The sequence below is a fragment of the Rhizopus microsporus genome (assembly GCF_002708625.1).
Source record: "Rhizopus microsporus ATCC 52813 unplaced genomic scaffold scaffold_38, whole genome shotgun sequence".
Lineage (NCBI taxonomy): Eukaryota > Fungi > Mucoromycota > Mucoromycetes > Mucorales > Rhizopodaceae > Rhizopus > Rhizopus microsporus.
In genome coordinates, this window is record NW_019671953.1 from 1 (window position 1) to 12,780 (window position 12,780).

The 12,780-nt window shown below is 39.2% G+C and overlaps 6 protein-coding genes across 6 annotated transcripts; 2 read left to right on the forward strand and 4 right to left on the reverse strand.

The window, feature by feature from the left end:
- Positions 1–14: 14 nt before the first annotated feature.
- On the forward strand, positions 15–401 carry RHIMIDRAFT_242750 (uncharacterized protein; the record flags this gene model as incomplete). The annotated part of the gene is made up of 2 exons (XM_023609835.1): positions 15–185; positions 240–401. Coding segments are annotated over 2 exons (333 nt in total), but the record flags the coding sequence as incomplete, so codon positions are not given.
- A 61-nt stretch (positions 402–462) lies between these two features.
- Positions 463–1,841, reverse strand: RHIMIDRAFT_295998 (uncharacterized protein). Its single transcript, XM_023614233.1, has 5 exons — positions 1,479–1,841; positions 1,236–1,420; positions 1,130–1,168; positions 969–1,068; positions 463–864 (listed from the first exon to the last, which is right to left on the reverse strand). Exons 2-5 carry the CDS (start codon positions 1,418–1,420, stop codon positions 514–516), a joined length of 675 nt encoding a protein of 224 aa, XP_023461034.1. The 5' UTR covers positions 1,479–1,841; the 3' UTR covers positions 463–513.
- A 2,163-nt stretch (positions 1,842–4,004) lies between these two features.
- RHIMIDRAFT_316828 (uncharacterized protein) lies at positions 4,005–6,974 on the forward strand. The gene is made up of 7 exons (XM_023615077.1): positions 4,005–4,074; positions 4,125–4,348; positions 4,415–4,600; positions 4,661–4,928; positions 5,000–5,446; positions 5,504–6,050; positions 6,117–6,974. Exons 2-7 carry the CDS (start codon positions 4,138–4,140, stop codon positions 6,915–6,917), a joined length of 2,460 nt encoding a protein of 819 aa, XP_023461035.1. The 5' UTR covers positions 4,005–4,074; positions 4,125–4,137; the 3' UTR covers positions 6,918–6,974.
- A 773-nt stretch (positions 6,975–7,747) lies between these two features.
- On the reverse strand, positions 7,748–9,277 carry RHIMIDRAFT_303756 (uncharacterized protein). The gene has a single exon (XM_023614425.1). The coding sequence runs from the start codon at positions 8,908–8,910 to the stop codon at positions 7,855–7,857; it is 1,056 nt and encodes a 351-aa protein (XP_023461036.1). The 5' UTR covers positions 8,911–9,277; the 3' UTR covers positions 7,748–7,854.
- RHIMIDRAFT_194675 (uncharacterized protein) lies at positions 9,143–9,846 on the reverse strand (the record flags this gene model as incomplete). Its single annotated transcript, XM_023606015.1, has 2 exons — positions 9,143–9,270; positions 9,714–9,846. Coding segments are annotated over 2 exons (261 nt in total), but the record flags the coding sequence as incomplete, so codon positions are not given.
- A 162-nt stretch (positions 9,847–10,008) lies between these two features.
- Positions 10,009–10,727, reverse strand: RHIMIDRAFT_100668 (uncharacterized protein). The gene is made up of 2 exons (XM_023605105.1): positions 10,705–10,727; positions 10,009–10,644 (listed from the first exon to the last, which is right to left on the reverse strand). The coding sequence occupies exon 2, from the start codon at positions 10,582–10,584 to the stop codon at positions 10,111–10,113; it is 474 nt and encodes a 157-aa protein (XP_023461038.1). The 5' UTR covers positions 10,585–10,644; positions 10,705–10,727; the 3' UTR covers positions 10,009–10,110.
- Between the last annotated feature and the right edge of the window lie 2,053 nt (positions 10,728–12,780).

A 12,780-nucleotide genomic window follows, 5' to 3' on the forward strand; every position in this document is an offset into this window, starting at 1 on the left:
ACAATCTATTAGATAATTCATCCATCTTGAGTAAACACTCTGTGGCGAATGATTACGGGGATATCGACATTGCAACGACACCAGCTGACTATTTATTGGATCCTCAAGAGCTCAAGGAAGAAAAGAGTGTACTGCTTGCTACAGGAAGCGCAGATCCATATGCATATCTTTATAACGTTGGAGAAGTAAGGTTCAAAATACCCCTTTGACGAACCAAAAGTACTCATTGATTATTACAGGATAGCGCAGAGTTGATGCAGCGATTAGAAGGCCACACAGATCGAGTGTATGCAGTCAATTTTCATCCTACTGAACCTATCCTTGCCAGTTGCTCAGCTGATTTTACGGTCAAAGTATGGGGGCCTAGCTTAAACAGAGGCAAAAAGAAGACGATCAACTAAAGGCTATTATTCCTTATTTTAATAAATGTTGTATATATATTTTGTTGTTATCACGCTGGGAAAAAAAAAAAAAAGAAAAAAAGAATGGACTAAACAGTGTTCACAGATTAAATCAAAACATACTTTCGATTTCACTGGCAATCGTTCTATTTGCCATCGAGAGATATGGTTGTAAAATTTGTGTGAGCACTTTGAGAGACTTGCTAAGGTCATGATTGTTTAAAATCTCAATGGAAGTGGATCCGTCCGGGAATAAGGCGTTGATGTCATTGATTGTTTTGATGATGCGTCCGTCGGGCCTGCATTGGGAGAGTAAACTGGTGATGGTGTATCTGCCAAGAATTGCTTCGGCTTTCTTCTTGATCACTTCACTGGCCACGTGAGCAAACATTCGTGACGCCAATCTACCATCACAGTTGGGCGCACCATTGTCAAAGGTATTGTAAGTAAATATGGTTTGCGGCTACAAGCGATGGAAGTTGCACAACGAGCTGCTTGAATGAAATGAAATGTATGAAGCGTGTTCATTAAATTTTGAGCCAATTTGTCGCAATTGCTGCAGTATACCAGTGTCGCTAATGTTGGTGGCATTTCACTGAGAGCGATTTTTGTGGCATCAGTGTAATTGGCCTCATCCAAAAAGATCTGCACATGACGACTATGTTCGCTGTCAATGACAAATTTATTCGTTTACTCGTCGTAGGGCCAAGCTCTGGATAGGGTTTTACGTTAAGGCGGATGCTTGAAGCCGCCAAGGTGCTAAAATTCTTCGTAGCCATGTTCAGCTTTGTGCCATCGTTGTCCTTTACAGATGTCAGCTAAATCTGCTTGTACCGACAGTTGATTGGCAGATTCGTTGACAACGCAGGAATTCCTTTCTTATTAATACATCGTTCATGATGTGTGCCGACAAGACTTGAGCGATCGTACACTTCGGCGGTGTTGATCAAAATGGCAGTGGATGAAATTGGATCGACAAGAATGGCACCGCTTAGCACCTTTGTTGCAAAGAAACGCATCTGCGGCCGTGACGTGTTTAGTGAGATAAAGTATCATAACACTCGAGTATAAACTTACAGTAGAGCATACATTCTACTCTCTGCCTCTTTATTGTATCAGATGAGAGCACACAATAAGATATCAACCTCAATTTTTTAACAGTAGCCACTGACATTTTATAAAAACATATCCACATATTCGCCATAGTAACACTGATCCCAGTTTCAATAACTCATACTCCGGTTCTCTCTGATTGAATATATATTCTTATCCAGATATAAAAATTTTCTCCTCTTCATAATAAACTCTTTGATCGAAAGCCATTGACTTATTAGTTCCTTTCATCTGCTTCCTACACGTAATCCCATCAGACCGGAAGAGCCAATCTTGATTCAGAGGTTTCACCATATCATCCGTCATTCCCATGAATCTGTTCTAGTTAAAAAAAAAAAAAAAAAGAGATTCCATGCATTCTCACTTTTCTTTACCCTTACTTATTTTTTAGTAGTGTTTGTCTCACGAAACTATTTCGTAAAATAAGCTCCGTCAATTGGCATGGGCAAGCGCCGAGAAGAAAAAGTGCCATCAACCTTGATCTTCTTTGGACTTGCCTTTATCGTCATAGTCAGACCGCGCTTTTGCTTCAATTCAAGGGGGTGGATCACGGATGACTTTCCCAGCAAGTTGCTCTCCACTCATTCACCGTCAATGATGACGGCAGACTCCAAATCCATGGTATTCATGAGCTTGGCGGTCTGCGACATGTGCTCTGGTGTATCTTTCAAATGATTAAAGGCATATATGATAGCGTGGTCGTAGTCGTGCAGAATCAGACCGTCGCTTGGTGTGGCAGCGGATAGCGCAGCTGGTATCCTTGGTACGGTCGAGTATGCTTCAATGTTCAGTAAACCTGATTCAGATTCTGCAGATTCCGTTAAATCTGGAGCAGAGCTGTTGGTGTGATCGTTCCGAGTGTAATTCGTGTTTCTGTAGAGAGCAAAGCCCAGAATGGTTGTCAATTCTGATCAATTAATTACAATGAGAGTGGGAGCATGTTGTATTTATGGTGTTTATAAATATAGAACAGTAGGAGTCAATAGCTAACAATTACTATTTTTTATTTAAAGCTGAGAGAAGAACTAATAAATGAGGGTACGACCTGACTATATATACGAGAGGTGACGACTACAAATATCTGATGTCGTCTATTGGCTGAGAATGAATAGAGAATTAAGAGATGTGTGATCTATGTAAACATGACAGAACAGGATTCTGTTTCTTCCGCACGTCTATGATCACGGCAACGGCCAGTGCGGTTATTCTTTCTGATTGAGTTCTTGCAGTTTTGTAAATTGCAGATTTCAGTGTCCCTTGTTCCCATGACAGCAAAATATGTCAGAAGTCACTGCAAATTCAGTGAAATGGTGTTGTGGTTGAATATCGAAATTGATTCAAAGATACAAAAAAAAAAAAATGAAAAGGATGCAGAGGAAAAAAAAGGGTGGGGTGTGGCGAATTCGTTTCAAAATGTAGCCTAATTTGAAGCGTCTTTTGCCCACTTTGGTTTATTCCATTGATTTGTTCCATTGAATTGTTCACAAAGCTGACTTCTAAAAGTGAATTCAAAGATATCAAGGTTGTTCGACAAGGCATCTGATTTGTCAGTAAAGACGAATTTTACATTTTCGTACAATATGAATTTTGTTCTTGTCATTGGGCGAATTCACTTTTCGGAAAGTGTGTAAAATGAAAAGCCTTCTCTCATCCTTGGACCATTTTCTGATTGGTTGAGTTTGGTGAGCGTAGGATTGCTCTTGATCAAAGTTTCTCCCATAGGAACATTAGTATCAGCCTTTGTCTGGACACCTCTTTTAGAACAAACATCGTTCAGTATTTCATACATATTTATTCATCAGCAATATAACCCTTGGAGTTGCACCTGCCATACTAATTACTTTCGTCTTGTACAAGTACAAAGCATATGCGACATCTAGTATCGATTTCCATCGGGTGCGACTTTACTTTCCGAAAAAAGTGTACTGTTAAAAAAAAGAGAGACAACAGCCAGGTTGATAATAATAAATGATATCATACAGTCTATTTGCCACGATTGTTAAGTGTTTTATTCAAGCTCAGTAGCTCTCCTTATTATATCAGTTTGCATTCATTGCATGCTATTATGTTGTCCAATGGATCGATGATTCTTCTTAATAACATTCTCATTGTTGAAAAGTGCTCTTTGGTTTTTTTCGTCTTCTATATTTAATTTAATTTATATTTATATCCTTTTGTTGCATTAGAAAACAACATGTTGGCGTGACTCTTCCCACACATTACGACAATTATATCTCCGTCTACAGGCCAAAGCATGTTCAAATGAAGTCATTCTTTAATAAAGGCCAAATACTCATTTAAAGTCATCTTTGATTGTCTAAAAAGACATGACGCGTACATTGATATTGATACATAATGAAAGACCAAGGATCGTACAAAAAAAAAGTTTCATTTTATAATACTTGTTGTATAATTTGAGTTTGATACTCAGATTACTCAATTTGAAATCATCATGGCTCTCTTTTTTTTTTTCTTTTTCCTTTAACTACGGTTGAAATATTTTTTTTCTCTTGTTAAATTTCACTGAAAAAAAGAGAAAGAGTATTATTAAAATAAAAAGGTTTGTTTATTAAAGAAGAGAAAAGAAATGCCTACTTATACATTTCACAGTTAAATTCACATCATGACTTCATACGAAACACGCTCATCACAAAATACAAGGAATAAAAGTAGTTCTTCTGAACAGAATGATCTCAAGAAACTCAAGTCTAAATATTCCGCAAAGCTGCCTACACTTAAAGTCCTATTTTCTGATTGGTCAGACGACGACCTCTTATTTGTGCTGGAAGAAGCAAATGGTGATTTGGACTTGGCTATAGACAGAATTAGTGAAGGTAATACACTCTCTTTTTCTTCTCCTTAAAGAGCCCTTCTCCTTAAAATACAATGGCTTTTTACAGGACACGCTAATCAATGGGGCGAAGTAAAGACGAAAAAATCAAAAAAAGAAGCACAGAAAGCAAAGGCTGCAACTACTGTCTCTATTTCTCCACATCAACAATCTTCGACCATGACTTCATACTCACCTAAACCGAGTACACCATCAAGATCATCTAATAACGACAGACCTAATCGAGCCGGAAAAGGTTAGAATTGAGCATATGCGCGTATTTCTCGTATTAATCATAATATACATGTGTACATAGCATCAGTACCTCCTAACCGTGCACGAAAGATAAACACATCCTCAAACGCTTCATCATCATGGGACAAGCACCATGATTCTTCTGCACCTGCTGCTGGCTCATGGGCATCTATTGCATCTTCAAAACAACAGAATGAAAATGTGGATGATTCATGGAATACGACAAATGCTGTTGATAATTGGGTCCCCACTTCCACACAAGACAATAGTGCAAATAATAATGACACCTCAAACGAGGATCAACCAAAGACTTGGGCAAGCCTTCTGAAGTAAGTATACATAAACATGGGTCGTCTATGTCAAAAAAAAAATGAGGCTAAAAAATTTTTTTTTTCTGTAGGTCAAAACCTAAACCAGAGCCAGAAACTCCTCATGTAGATACAGAACAAGATACACAAACAACAACAATAACAGATGGCTGGAACACAACAAGTACTAATGCAAATGACAGTTGGAATACTACAGGCGCTGCAGCGAATGATGGCTGGAATGCGACTAGCAACACTACAAATGATGCCTGGAATACAGCGACAACGACCACAGAACATCCCGTTGTTGATGAATGGTCTACCCCTGTTGATACGAACGAAAGCACAATTAAAGATACTTCCGAAGAACTAGAATCAAGTCACAAGGAACCAGAAGTAAACAAGGAAGAAGACAGTTCCACACTAAACCGTCTCCACAATCAAGAAGAGCCCGTCGTTTTACCTAAGTCATCCGATATTGCTTCGCTGGACGTCAAGTTTGGCTCACTCAATGTAGACGACGATCAGCCCGAGATACTGTAAGTCTTTTTTAATGTTTTTATGATGGTTTATTTTTTTACTAATCGGGGAAATAGTAAAAAGGAAACCAATAGTACAGCCGCAACTGCAAATGAACCCGCAGCTGAATCTAAACCTACTACGACTTCAGCTGTTGCTTCAAACACAATTCCTTCCACTACTACCGGCGCTGCTGCAAATACCGCCACAGCTCATGATGCAAACTTTTCACAATCCTCTTATCTTAAGCAACAAGAAACTACTATCACAACCAGTGCTGCCTCGGCTCCTATGAACACGACTGCTTCTTCTGCTGCTGCCACAGCTCCTGTTTACCAGCAACAGCAACAACAACAACAACAACAACAGCAGCAGCAGCAGCAGCAGCAGCAACAACAAGTTCCTCAACAGCAACAATTACCTCAGCAGCTTCCTCACCAAGCTGTACCTCAGCAGCAGCAACAACAACAACCTTTCGGAATGGATCATCTCACTTCCGCTTACAGCTCATACTTACCCAGTCAACCACCTACAGGTGTTTCTGGATTTGGCATGAACCCTATGGGCAATTTGCCTGACTATGGTATCTATGGTACTGAAGCTCAAAGAGCTGCTGCTGCTATGGTAAGTATTGCGAGTTTTTTATAAAGAGGGTGGAAGAGGAAAGGTGATCTAAATTCATTCTTATAGGGCTATTATGACCCAACTGCATTCAGTCATCATTCTCCTTCAGTGACATCTGCTAGCCCTTACCAAGCTCGTGATAAATACAGTCAAGATACCACTGGTCAAGCTGGTGCCCAAAGTCAAACTTTGCCTCAGCAAATGTACCCCACCAACTTGCCTTATTATCAATATTACTACATGCACAACCAATACAATGCCTACCAGCAATCCGCTTATGGTCAACCTTTCATGAACAAGAGCATGTACCCCAACATGTATCAACACACTACTGCCGCTGGCAAACCTACGACTGCTGCTGCTGCTGCGACTGTTCAGTCTCCTTACAACAGTCCTTACGGTCAACAGTCTCAGTTGTATAATCAAGCTATGAGTGGTTATGATGACTTGGGCTTGAACGATTACCAAAAGAGCATGTATGTCCAACCTCAATTACAAGGGTTCTTGGGCCATTTGAATCATCACCAACAGCAGCAACCTAGTACTCAGGGAGCACAGCCAACACAGCCTACTCAAAAGGCTGACATGACTTCCACTGCACGTACCGCTGCTTCTAATGCTGCTTCCCAGCAACAGCAAACACCTGCTTCTCAGCAACAACAAACTCAGTTGCCTCAGCAACAGCAGCAACAACAGTTGCACCAGCAACATCCTTATGCTGGTACAAATAACTTTTTTGGACAGCCTCAAATGTTCTCTTACCAGCAGTATCCTCAATATCAGCAGCACATGACCCAAGGTCATCCTCAACAGCAAACTCAGTCTACTGTGACTAACCGTCAACAGCAGCAATACTGGAGCCAATAAAGAATATTTTAGTAAATAATAAAAAGTTTGTGTATAAAGTCGTTTGTTCTCCCCCCCCCCCTTTTTTTTTCTGGCGATTGTAATCATATCTCTCTCATCAATTGACATTATGTATTGAATTTATAGAAAAACAGTGTGCTTACGCTTAGACGAAATAAAGCTAATAATAATATCGTTTTTTTAGGAAAGCAACTCATGCAGAAAGTCATCTTGCTTCATGTAAATATGCAATTTATATCTTTATTATAAAGTACAAGATTTTATTCCGCTATGAGAATAAAGGAGGATTATTGCCGGGTTGCAAAGAAGGGGGTGGATGTGATGGTAATAATAATGAAGAATGTGGCGGTGAAGAAAAGTTTGTTGTGCTTGTCATACTACTATTGTCATATAAGACAACAATACCGTGTTGACCGTGATGAAAGCACCGGAATCCGCTCAAAGGAGAGCAGAGTATTTCGTATAGTTCCCGAATATCAATTGGAAAGTCAATATATAGATCATTCATCATACGGTGTAGTTGAACAAGTGTGTGGTATCCTGTAAACATTTTCACTTGTGTGATCTCATTTAGCTTTTGATACGCTACTTTCACTCGTTCCAAAGTCATGGCTGTGCGATCCGGCTATACAGTGTTCATAGAGCTTGTTAGCAAAAAAAAACTTTTCTGTTTAAAGATTACACTTACCAATGCATCACCAAACAGTTTACCATGCACATTGTCTGTTAGTAGTGAGGATGCTGTCCATGCTACATAGAAATATATAAGATAAAAATAAACAAAAAAAATTGGATAATTACCATTTGTCCAGCCAGGAGTATGTTGTTGTTGTTGTCCATCGCCTGAAAACCTTCTATTGTCCTGAGCCAGTCTGGTATCATAGTCATGAGGCAACACGTGAGGAGGTGGCGTGTTATTATGATCTAATATAAGATGTTAGTTTACTATATAATTTACAATAAAAAAGAATTTACATTTAGTAGGCTCTCCAAATAGGAAACTGGAAAAGAAGGATCGCGCAGCCATTCCTTCTGTTTCTGTTCGTTTACCGCTTAGAAAGGCATCATCCGGTAGCGATCCTATTGTTCCTACTGGTTGTACAGATGAACGACGTCCATTATGAATAGGTTGTCCAATAGGTGCAATCGATGTAAGCGATCGCCGAGTGGAAGGTGTTTCTGTTAGGAGTGATGTAGAAGGCGGTGCAGTGGATCGATTATTAAACAGTCCAAGGACAGATGAATTAGCATCGGATAAAGATGAGGTATGATCAAGTGAAGTTGAAAGGAACGAGGCGGGTGTCCCACCTAAATGACCAGATAATGGCATAAACGATTGTTGCTGTTGTATATGTGGTAAAGGAGGCTGCTGTTGATGATGATGAAGATGATGCGGGTGAGAAAGAGGGAGAGGACTGGGCTGCGATAGTTGTAATTGAGCAAGAGAATGCTGAATGTTATTGGGTTCAACAAAGTTTGAAGGTCTTGAGGTAGATCCAACAAGGGCTTCAATCAATACTTGTTGTCTGTTCTCAAAGTCATCTGGAGGAATATGACTATACTGCGGTAATACTGGCTGTTTTTCTATAATGGGCTGTTTAGGTGCAGTCGTAGCAGTTGGAGTCACAACTATTGCTTCTTCCTTTGGCTTTTCTTGTTCGTCGACCTTTTCCTTCTCCAAACGTAGCTTTTCTTTACGCTCTTTTTCTTTGTTTGCCTTTCGTTCTTGCTGCTCTTTCTCTCTTCGCTCATGCTCTTCCTTTTCCTTGCGCTCTTTCTCTTCTTTTGCCTTGCGTTCCTTTTCCTCCTTTTCTTTGCGCTCTCTTTCTTCCTTTTCCTTACGTTCTTTCTCTTCCTTCTCTCTACGCTTCTTCTCTTCTTTAAGCCTTCGTCTCTTTTCTTCTTCCTTCTTCTGACGCTCCTCTTCACGCTGTCTCTTTTCTTCTTCTTTCCTTAGGCGTTCCTTCTCACGCCTCTGCCGCTCTTCTTCCATCTTTTTTTCTTTTTGTTGACGTAAAGCTTCTTCTTCAGCTTTCTTTTTGGCTTCAAGCGCGAGCCTTTCTTCCTCTTGCTGTTTTTTTAATTGTCTGGGGCAAATGAAAATAAAGATTAGAACATTTGGAACTGTGATGTGTCACGAGGCAATACCTTTTTTTGTCCTTTTTGCGCTCCCTTTCTAGTTGTTTCTTTGCTTCTCTTTCTTCTCGCAATCGGTCCTCTTCTGCAAGTTCCTCTAGTAATCTTTGCTGTCGTTCTTGAGCTACTTTTTCTCTATAAGCAGCAAGGACTCTTTGTTCAAACATACGCGCTGCAAATATCTGGAACATACGGCGACCTTCTTCCATGCGCTGTTCTTCGGTACGGGTATCCTTTTGATGATATAATTAATAATTTGCTTTTGATTAAAATGATTTATTTGACTTACCTCATCTTCATCGTCCTCATAACCATCCTCGTCATCTTCCTCCTCTTGAAAGTAATTGCTATTCTGATCCAAGGATATGTCTTCTTTCTGCATTCTTCGTTCAGCGAGACGCTCCATCATGTCAAGAAACTTTTTCCCGTCATTCTTTAGTAAATCATCTGCCACGGTTAAAATACCACCTACTAAAAGCGTTAGCTTGCATATAAAAATTTTTACATAGGAAAATTAAATTTTTGTGTTTGTACCTTTGACAGTTAGACTGTTCCCAAAGCTAAAATGGTCACCATTTGCAGAGGATTTTGCAGCCGTATGTCGAATGTGAGTTAATTCATCAAATCGGCTCTTTTCAGAATAGGCAGATATTGAGGGACGGCTGATGGCTTCATCGTCGTCATCAAAGTCATCATCGTCTTCCTCCTCCTCTTCCTCTTCTTCTTCTTCATCGTCGTCATCTTCATCTTCTTCATCACCTAATATATCAATATCTTCCTCATCTTCCTCCTCTTCTTCTTCATCCTCTTCTTCATCATCATCTTCATCCAAAATATCATCATTGCCATTATGATATATTCTACCGCCACGAATATAACTAATCGAACGAGGCAATGAAGCTGAAGAAGAAGAACCACGGGTTTGTTGTTGGTGATTAGCATATTGTTCTAATTCTTCATAATAAGCATCATATAATACTTCAAGTTCATCTTCGATAGCCGTTCTAGACAATGAAAATATTGAATATGCTTGCAACTAAAAAAGGACTATAGCACCTTACCTCTTTTTACCGCAAACGGAACAATTACAGCTGTGTTTTTGTTGTTCTTTCATTTTACGTAGTACGGCTTCTTTTTCAACTTTGACAAGTGATCTTCTTTCTTCTTCGCCTAATTGTAGCCAAAACTCTCGAATCTTTTGCCGTTCTTCTGCATTACTCGTGCTTGACCAAAAGCTGTCGTCTTCTTTGTTTTTGTTCTTTTTATTTGAGCTATTCTTACTATTGCTACTATTTTTTGAAGTACTTTCACCGTGTCGAGTGACGTGGTGGTTCATCATGGCGTCGACCATGTCTGTTTGTGCCTTTGGCTGATTATTACTCGTAGTTGATTTGGACTTCTTTTTATTCTTCTTTTTCTTTTTGGAAGCTGAAGCAGCGGTACACTCGTTATTATTATTATTGTTATTGTTGTTGTTATTATTTGTCATAGGTTGTGTCGTCTTGTTGGATAACTGTATGGACTTTGTCATTAGACTAAAAAGCCAGATGAAGCAAAAGTCAGCTAAAATTGAAAAAATAAAGGACAGGATCTTTTAAGAGCATATATTAGTCAAACTACTTTTATTATTAACTAAAATAGTTGAAATTACCCTGTAGCTTTTTATTAAGAAAAAGAAGAAGAAAAAAAAGGAAAGAGAGAAAGATGGACTAAAATAAACAAATAAAATTATGTTGATGGGAAAAAAGTTGAAAACACTTGAAAAATTCCGCACAGCTTTATTATAGCTTGGATTTTTTTTTTCTGCAGTAAAAAAAAAAAAAAAAAAAAAAAAAAAAAGAGACCAAGAAGGGCTCAAAAAAGTTCTTTTTTTCTCTTCTGTTCCCAGTAAACAGCTCTACGGCCAATCAGATTTAACGTGTGACGGTTCAAAGAGCGGAGATTGACTCGTGGATTGAACTGTATTGTTACAAGACGATGAAAGTGTGTAATTCATTGTGTTTATGCTTCTTACTATCGTTTAATTAGATTGATTAATCAATAATGAACATACCCTTCAATTACGCGTCAATATTAAAAAAACATACGTGATGCATTAATAAATTATATTCTCTTTCTTGATAATAGTTGTTATGTATTCCATTTACTTTTGCTAGAATATGTCCTTATATGTATATTTTTCTTATACTGTTTTATTAAAAATAAATTTCAGAAAGAGGACCTGTATGAAAAAAATGATTGGCGCATATATAAAAAAGTATTTACGCAAAAGTTAAAAATAAAATGCGTGCAAAAGGAGACGACATACAAATGAGAGTAATAAGTACCAAGGAGGGAATATAAAAAATTATACAGCTAGCTATATAAGAAAATTATTATATATAATAACTTACCCCGAAGGCATCTAGATGTGTCCTAGCGATAGCTAGGACGGATAATCATCGTCTAAGCGTATTCTAGTTCTTGGTTGCTCCTGATCGTCCACTCTTCTTCGACGTCTTGTAGGAGCAACAGCAACCCGGCGAAACCTATAAGGAACCATGCCATTTCGTCGAAGCCCATGAAGGATGTGCATGTAGTTGAGGCAAACAGCAACATCCCTGTTTCATAAACGATATCTATCTGGTGCCGCCATGGCGGGTCTACAGTATAGATTGGTGCATCTACAATCAATGTTCAATCAGAATAAAGTCATACAAGTGGTTAACGTGTTATTACCTTAAAAGACTATGGCAGATAACAGTAGGATATCGCTCATGTTGATACGGTCGTGGATTTGGAACACGACAGAACGTGTGGCGGCTTTCGCTGTGACATGCTGGACAACACCTACTGGTTTTGTACTCGTCTATAAGATAGACTTGAAACCCATGCTTCTTGAGGAGTCTTCGGAAACCAAGGCCACGGATGGGCTTATGATACCTAGCATAGGGAGCGAATCAGTTTCCCATCACAAACACAGCGTCTTCTCCAAACTTGGCACGTAAGCCTTGAATAAGCTTTTGATCGGCCCATTGTTTGTTGAAGTACACTGAAAGACGGATCTTGCGAAAGAGGAAGTATCCATTATCATGGTTTGTGATGGTATGTCCATAGAATCGACTGAGAACGGCAAACTGTTTAGATCTGGCTTGAAGAAAGTAGCCAAAGTATTCTACGGATATGGTGCTGCTTGGCTGTTGAGAAAGGGCTTGCTCAGCTTGAACGACGTCAGGATTCTGGGCTTTGAGGTCTTACAGCGCTATCCACAACAAGCTAATACCATTTCATATGTGGGTACTGATCCATTTCATCCATCATGGCCTTCAGAAAGCTAAAATAATGACCAGCTGCTGCCCCTGTACTCGTTAACTCAACGTAACCTTCTCTCTTTCTTTTCTTGGCTGACGGCTGCGGTAATCTCAGGCTACACTTTATTAATCCTGAAGCAGAGATCGCACCTAAAATCGTTGTTGTTTGTGTTCGGGTTTTGGGCACTGTGACCACAGCAGGCAATCCTTTTTTTGACCAGGCCATACTACGTTTTAAATTAATATGAAACGCAGACTCATCGAGAAAGACGCAATTAGTTCTAAAGTCCATGTCTGTACACTCCCACCTATGAATCCAGTCAAAACGCTCCTGAATTTTTGCTTCACTGTTCCTATCTACAGACTGAAATTGGGCTTTTTTGAGTAACAAATTACATTCAGTTCTTACAAAATTGTTGACACTGCTTTTAGAGACC

Bases quoted from the DNA above. Each gene is read 5' to 3' on its own strand.
- RHIMIDRAFT_100668 (XM_023605105.1), bottom strand. From the start codon at position 10,584: ATGACAAAGTCCATACAGTTATCCAACAAGACGACACAACCTATGACA.
- RHIMIDRAFT_303756 (XM_023614425.1), bottom strand. From the start codon at position 8,910: ATGGAAGAAGAGCGGCAGAGGCGTGAGAAGGAACGCCTAAGGAAAGAA.
- RHIMIDRAFT_295998 (XM_023614233.1), bottom strand. From the start codon at position 1,420: ATGCGTTTCTTTGCAACAAAGGTGCTAAGCGGTGCCATTCTTGTCGAT. The intron at 1,069-1,129 runs GTAAAACCCTAT...TGTCATTGACAG, and splicing joins CTTCAAGCATCCGCCTTAAC to CGAACATAGTCGTCATGTGC. The intron at 865-968 runs GTATACTGCAGC...CATCGCTTGTAG, and splicing joins CACCAACATTAGCGACACTG to CCGCAAACCATATTTACTTA.
- RHIMIDRAFT_316828 (XM_023615077.1), top strand. From the start codon at position 4,138: ATGACTTCATACGAAACACGCTCATCACAAAATACAAGGAATAAAAGT. The intron at 4,349-4,414 runs GTAATACACTCT...GGCTTTTTACAG, and splicing joins TATAGACAGAATTAGTGAAG to GACACGCTAATCAATGGGGC. The intron at 6,051-6,116 runs GTAAGTATTGCG...TCATTCTTATAG, and splicing joins AAAGAGCTGCTGCTGCTATG to GGCTATTATGACCCAACTGC.